At 56.1% G+C, this 6,577-nt stretch overlaps 3 protein-coding genes across 3 annotated transcripts; all 3 read left to right on the top strand.

Annotated features, from left to right (window-relative positions):
* Window positions 1-49: 49 nt before the first annotated feature.
* On the top strand, window positions 50-1,262 carry L226DRAFT_576640 (uncharacterized protein; the record flags this gene model as incomplete). Its single annotated transcript, XM_067685396.1, has 6 exons — window positions 50-127; window positions 180-272; window positions 441-527; window positions 592-689; window positions 1,028-1,133; window positions 1,185-1,262. Coding segments are annotated over 6 exons (540 nt in total), but the record flags the coding sequence as incomplete, so codon positions are not given.
* L226DRAFT_367294 (uncharacterized protein) lies at window positions 921-3,481 on the top strand. Its single transcript, XM_067674270.1, has 3 exons — window positions 921-1,133; window positions 1,185-1,451; window positions 3,038-3,481. The coding sequence occupies exons 2-3, from the start codon at window positions 1,204-1,206 to the stop codon at window positions 3,282-3,284; spliced, it is 495 nt and encodes a 164-aa protein (XP_067528753.1). The 5' UTR covers window positions 921-1,133; window positions 1,185-1,203; the 3' UTR covers window positions 3,285-3,481.
* A 138-nt stretch (window positions 3,482-3,619) lies between these two features.
* Window positions 3,620-6,277, top strand: L226DRAFT_576639 (WD40 repeat-like protein; the record flags this gene model as incomplete). Its single annotated transcript, XM_067685395.1, has 4 exons — window positions 3,620-4,309; window positions 4,369-4,465; window positions 4,520-4,903; window positions 4,959-6,277. The coding sequence occupies 4 exons, from the start codon at window positions 3,620-3,622 to the stop codon at window positions 6,275-6,277; spliced, it is 2,490 nt and encodes an 829-aa protein (XP_067528752.1).
* Between the last annotated feature and the right edge of the window lie 300 nt (window positions 6,278-6,577).

Here is a 6,577-nt window from a genome sequence, read left to right as displayed (position 1 = left end):
GCTCGGCCACGAATACGACACCAAGAAACTCGAGATCATCGTCTGAGACCTCTCCCACATCCCCATCCTCGACATCGACACCTGGCAGCATGCCTACTACCTCCAGTACTACAACCTCAAGGCTGACGTAAGTCGTATTTCTCATACGCCCACACGCAAGAGCTGACGCGTTCGCGCAGTACCTGATCGCCATCTGGAACGTTATCAACTTCAACGAGGCCGAGCGTCGCTTCGTCGCGGCCTCGTCAAGTCCACTTAAAGCGATGGAGCATGTACGCTTCGCAGAGCAGAGAACCAGGAAGGAGGGTGGGAGGAGGCGACGTCCCTGCCGAGACGCGGGGTAGGATCAGTCCTCCGCGAGATGCAGATAGGTGTGTATGCACTCTGTATGCATTGCAATCCGTTCTGCATCCGCGTGCACACCTCCAATATCTCAACAGAGGCGGACGTCGCCGTCGCCACCTCGGACTCCCTCGCAGAGCTGCACCTGGAATCGTCTGCGTCGACTAGCTGCACTCGAGTATCGAGTACGTCGACGGCTTATGGCTGTGGTACTTGCAACTGATCGTGAGCCTTGTGATCCGCTTACAGAGTGCGCTCCGTGCCGTCTGTCTTGACCGCTTCACGACGAGCTTGAGCTTGAGCTACACGATCATGATCTATGCGTTTATCTCATTCCGTGGTCACCGGTACGTCCGCCGTGCCGTTCCATGATGCGTACTCACCCTCGATTCTAGTTGCTAGCACGTTGTCTTCCAGCTGGCCTCCTCACCTCGTATCTTGAGGCGGTTAGTGCAGGGGCGGCCCCGACCCGCCTGAAGATGCATCTCATCCTCGACGCACTTTTTCGTGGTCATAGCGAGGGATCAATTTTGCGCTCGATACCCTGGTACTTCATCGAGGTAAGTAGCTCCAAACACAAGTTCTGCGTGACATGGACGAGTGCATGCATCTAAACTTACAATGTCATTCTACGCACACCTACGTCTGCAATTGCCTATCGCCGTCGGGCTTCAACAATCCGCAGATCCCGCTGCACGTTCTCGCATCGCCGTACGGGGGCCAAGTCGGTGCATCAGCGGGTGCGGACGTCTGCGTGTGCCCGTCTCGGAGTCATTGCGGGAAAGGCTGATGTGAGTGGCCTTTTCTTTCGCCCCGGCGTATGAGCTGACGCCCTCTCGCAGTACTTGACCGCTATCTGGAATGACATCAACTTCTACGAGGCCGAGCGTCGCTTCGTCGAGGCTGTTAAGCCCGCTTAATGCCATGTGCGTGTCCCTCCGTGTCAATGCCGATATGCGTGTCTCCCCATGTCAATGCCGCCTCCTTGAACGCACCCTCGGGACCCCACGACAAAAAGGAGAACGTGTACGACTTGGAGGGGTAAAGAAGCGAAGAGGGGTAGGAGACATCCTGCCGAGACGCAGACGCGAGATGCATAACACTCGGAGGTGTGTAGATTGCTCAAATTCATACTATATGCATCGCTGTCCTTTCTTCCACCCCCTTCTGTGTCCACGTCCACGTCTCCGAGGTCCCGAGGGCTCGAGGTATCAAAATGGATGGACGGGTCACCGCACGTCATCGTGACCTCGGCTTTCCAGCGTCGTTAGGGCCCGTGCTCGCTGCGTTGACGGGCTGGACTGGTCCTCCGCTGTACTCTACTCGAGAACGTCGATCGCTTGGAGGTGGCGCGCTCTGTCTATGCTGCCAGTATTCAATCGTGGTCTCGTCTACATTTATCTCACCGTGTGGCGCGTCCGCCCTCAGGCTGTCTCCGCCTGACGTCTTTTGTTTGTATCATTAGCATGCAGGCGGCGCGGTGACCGGTGGTGATGCATCGATGTCGCACCCCATAACGTCTCACTGACATTGTTTGTATCAGGACCATACAGGCAGGAACAGGCGATGTCGCAGGGCCTGCGTGTGCGTGTGCGCGTATGCGTTACATGGAGTTCAACCCTCTCGACCCTCCGAGGGGCCCTTGTCCTCTCAGCTGGAGTCGGAGAACGCACAAACGTCTCATCCGCATCAATGCATTACGTCGCCCCGCGACTTCAGCTTTCGACTCGGGCTTTAAGCTTCAAGACTTGGAAATCTCAGGGGCGGGCGCAGGTCGTCGTCACGGTTCTCGCAGCCCGGCGGGGAATCTGGAAGGCGGCGGTCAGTCGCAGTCGAGGATGCTGTCCGCGGCCACGACTGTGCCTCTTCAGAGCGGAGGTGGCCGATGCGCAACACTGCTCTCCTCGCGGCCCTGTTGCCTCACATCCGATCACCTCGCTGGGCTGGGGTGAAGCTTCGACGCCTGCCTCGGTGTTGGCTGCAGGCTGTCGGGAAGAGCTCCGGGAACATGCGTGCTGGTGCGATGACATCCAGCGTATACACGAGCAGCTATGGGCGATGGGCGCAGCGCGCTCTATCCCAACGCCAGACACAGACGACCCGTGCACCTGCACCCGCACCCGCAATCTTATCTTCGGGTCCGCACCCTCAGCCCATCCATTCTTGTTCACGCTTCCTCGCACGCTTGCGTCTGCGCTCGGTCTGCTTTGCGTCCCACTTGATTAGGCCCCCTCTGCTTCCCTTCGCTGGCCCGTATCTCCTGCCTCGCATGCCGCGCTCCGGACCTGCAGACCTCCGAGCCGAGTCTCGACAGCTGAGACGGCTCTTCGTATGTACGTCCTGGAGCTCGTCCCGCCCCAAACTCCAGACTATAGCAGTACCCGAAGGCATACCGTCGAGCTCCTCGATTCAACGGCGGACGCAGTGCCATGACTTGTAACCTGTCCCGGGGCTCCCTGTCTTCGTTCGCCTGGAGTCTGGCGTGACGATTCTCGGACTACACCCGGGTCCGCATCAAATTCGCTCATACCGCACACAAGTCTTCAGCCTTGAATGTGGACTTCGGACTATAGAATAGAGCTCCGAGCTCCGAGCAGAGCGATGGGGACTCGTGCGGATGTCGATGCTCATTGTGCGACGTGTCTCGTCTGCTCGCTGCGTGCTCTCTGTGCTATTGATGGCTTACTGTCGGTAGGAGTTCGCTGGCGCTGGCCGTCGCATGTGGTCCCGGAACAACCGTTCGACGCTCAGACTTCCACGCTTCGACATCCAGATGGCATGGAACCACGTGTCAGGGCCTGAGGAGAGCCACGGCCCAAGGCGCACTCGTCACTCCGGAGGGGAGCGTCAGGAACGGCAGAGGCAGTGTGCCATACGACTTCTCGCAGACTGGTCGGAGGAGAATCCGTTTCTTGTCTGGAACGGAGATGGAAACAGGGTAGCGGCTGGCATAGCGCGTTCCATACGAGTAGTACAGCATGTGTTTTTGTGATGACCGTGTGTCGATACATCCTCGCGCGTATGCATCCCGCGCCGGTCGCGTATGTAGCTCGATCTTGGGGCGGTGAAGCAGTGGAGGCTTCGAGGCCAGCGTACTGTCTTCGGCGTCGACCGTTAATATGAACCATAGATCCTCGCGATAGGGACAGCCCAGAGGGCGGTGCTCGCATGCAAACGACACAACCTTATATAGGAACGCGGCAGATGCATGCCATCGCTTGGACGCCGAGGCTGGCAAGGACGTGTGCGCCAACGTTCTTCCCTCTCTCCCACCACCATGTCGACCCTGACACACACCTCTCGCGTTCCGCTCACAGTCGACGAGGGCAACATTGACCAAATCAGCAGTGAACTTGACTCGCTTCACCTCATTCTTCCGACTACTCCGTTGATCCTCGCAGACCCACCCCGCGTCCCGGTCGAAGTCGCAGAGCGCATCATCGATCTTCTCAGCGACGATTTCTACACCCTTCGAAGTTGCGCCTTGACCTGTCGCGGATGGCTTCCCCGTGCTCGGTATCGACTCATGACCTCTATCCGTATATTGTCGGATGAAGATGTCTCCTCCATGGACGACTACTTCACCGCTCACCCTCCCATCGCTGCGGCCGTCCGGAGTGTCTCTGTCTACATAGTGGAGGAGCCTCAATTTCTCAATGCGTTTCCTATGGTTTTGCTATCACGGCTTCCGAACCTATCCACCTACAAGTATTCCGACTATCGGTCGTACAGGGGTTTCTGGCACCATCATGCTGCAAGTCTTCGCGGTATCAAGACGTATCTCCGAGTGCAAGAGCTGAAGTTGTGCGGTGTGCGCTTTCGCACAGGAGCAGATCTCGCACGGCTCTTGATCTCATTCCCACTACTGCGGATCCTGCGCCTTGAATCAGTGTCCGTCAGTGACCTGCAGGACCTGAGTCGCATGGTGCGGTTCCGTGACAAGTGCAGCCAGTTGTCTGAATTGAGTGTGCGTCGTGTCCTCAGCATATACTCTGCGGTCATTCTCAGCTGACCTTTCTTGACAAGATATACCGCACAGGTCTTTCTGGAGTCGTCGGCCTCATCGTCAGCATGTGCTCCTCACCCCTGGAGATGCTATGGTACGAACCCTCAAAGATTGAAGGTACGTCTTGCCTGGAACCGCGACTTGCATACAATCGCTGAATGTGGGCGGTAGATCGCTCATTGAAAGAGCTCGACCTGAGCGTGTTCTCCGAGTCAGAGTCGAAGCGGCCTCACTCTGTGGAGTTCTCGGCTATGGCAAATGGCTCTGATCACATCGCGGCTTTTGTCGAAGGCATCACGTCATTCCTCAAGTTTCCACTTCGCCACCTGACAATTAACTTCACCTATCTCACAAACGCTTCTGTCTTCGACGACAAAGGTGTGGTGCGAGGATGTCAACAGTTGGAAGAAGCCATCCTTACGCACAAGATACCACGCCTGACGATCTCGTTACCAAGGGCCAAGCAGAACAGACTCGCGTTCTGGTCGCGGACGATTCAGCAGCGCTTCCCTCGTCTTCATGGAGGTGGGAAATTGGAGGTCCACTGCTCTTCCGGTGTGTATCGCCCTTCCCATTCACTGCTCTGCCTGTTTGCTAAACTGTTAAGCAGAGGATCTTGGTCACGACTGGCAGGTTATGACCATAGCCGCCTCCCCGGACGGTCGATACTTCGCTACTGGCGCACGAGACGGCACTATCATTATATGGAGCACGATTGCCTACCCACAGAAGAGTCTCCTCAAGATAACATCGTCATTCCGAGGCATATCCGCTCTTGCTTTCTCCGACACCGGCGACTTCTTAGCGGCCATCCATACCGATAAACATGACGTCCTCACTGTCTGGCGCGTTGTTGACGGCTCCCAGCTCATCTCGACTGAGGATATCAAACAGACTAACATACAATCTTGTGTATGGCGGAGAGATGGTCTTGATTGTATCTATCTTTCCGCTCTTGCAGTCTCATCATGCCCAGACGAGGTCTCCGAGTCGCCGCTAGTCCAACTTCTGTTCCCCTCCGTTTACGACACTGGGAACCTGATCACTTTACCTCTCAAACCTGCTCTTGCAGTCTCATCGTTCTCACGCAAGGTCACTGAGCCGCTGCCAGTCCAACTTCTGTTCACATCCGTTTACGACACTGGGAAGATCGCTTCACTTCACATACCCTACAGTGCTTATGTTGAGTCGAACGGCTTTGAAAACCTCCATCGTAATGAAATGTTCACCGTGCTGTCATCCGATGGTAGATTGGCTACAGTAGTTCCCGTGGAGAGATGCTCAGAGCTGGGATGCCGAGTTTGGCACACCGCCGATCCAACAGCAATGTACCGGTTGACCATTCCTTTCGACACCACCCCTTCCTCTGCAACCTTCGTCGGTGATACCCTCGTCATTGGGTTCAAAGACGGCACCATCCAGTGGTGGGACCTATCCTCATTCCCATTGGCCACTACCGGACCACCCGGGGGCACCCTGACGGTTAGAGACAATGGACAAGGAGTATTAGCGTTGTCCGCGTCACCTGCAGGGTCCTTCCTAGCCGCATGGGGCTCCGAGGAATATATATGGAGCCGTGAGGAATATATATGGAGCCCCACTTCAGTAACCCTCTTCCGAAAGCACTGCGCTGATTTCCTTCCACACGTCAGCCTCCAGGGACATACCAGCCGGGTGAACGCTGCATGCTTCTCTCCGTGCGAGCGGTACATCGCAACTTCCTCGTACGATTCGACCGTTCGCTTGTGGAGTGTCATGGATGGATCACTCATATGGCGCTTCACAGACCACAGTGATGAGGTGGGGCATGTCGTTTTCTCCGGGGACGGAAGCACCTTGGCGTCTGCGGATTACGAAGGACAAGTTTGCGTGTATCCTGTTTCTCTGTTCGTCGGGTCGGATGTGTCGCGTGCTCCATTGACTGACTGATAGTTACGCTCTTGCAAAACACGACACTTCTACATATACACACCCCTTACGCACCGACAGAACACGCCGCTCCTGATCCTCGGTAGCTAGAAGTGCGATATGTATGTACGCGACTCCTTGTATGTGACAACGTCCGACTCCCCGAGCCTACGAAGCACTACCCATTCTGACGATTTGCGATTCGCACTCGTATATACCTCACCGCGTTGTGTACATCATATTTTTTGTAATCCATTTCGGACCTTACGACCACTCCGCGAATTGCATGCTCAATATCTTTTCGGTGGGATGTGCGCGACT

The sequence above is a fragment of the Lentinus tigrinus genome (genome assembly GCF_003813185.1).
Source record: "Lentinus tigrinus ALCF2SS1-7 unplaced genomic scaffold L226scaffold_71, whole genome shotgun sequence".
NCBI classification, from domain to species: Eukaryota; Fungi; Basidiomycota; class Agaricomycetes; order Polyporales; family Polyporaceae; genus Lentinus; species Lentinus tigrinus.
This window is presented reverse-complemented; position numbering and strand designations above follow the sequence as displayed.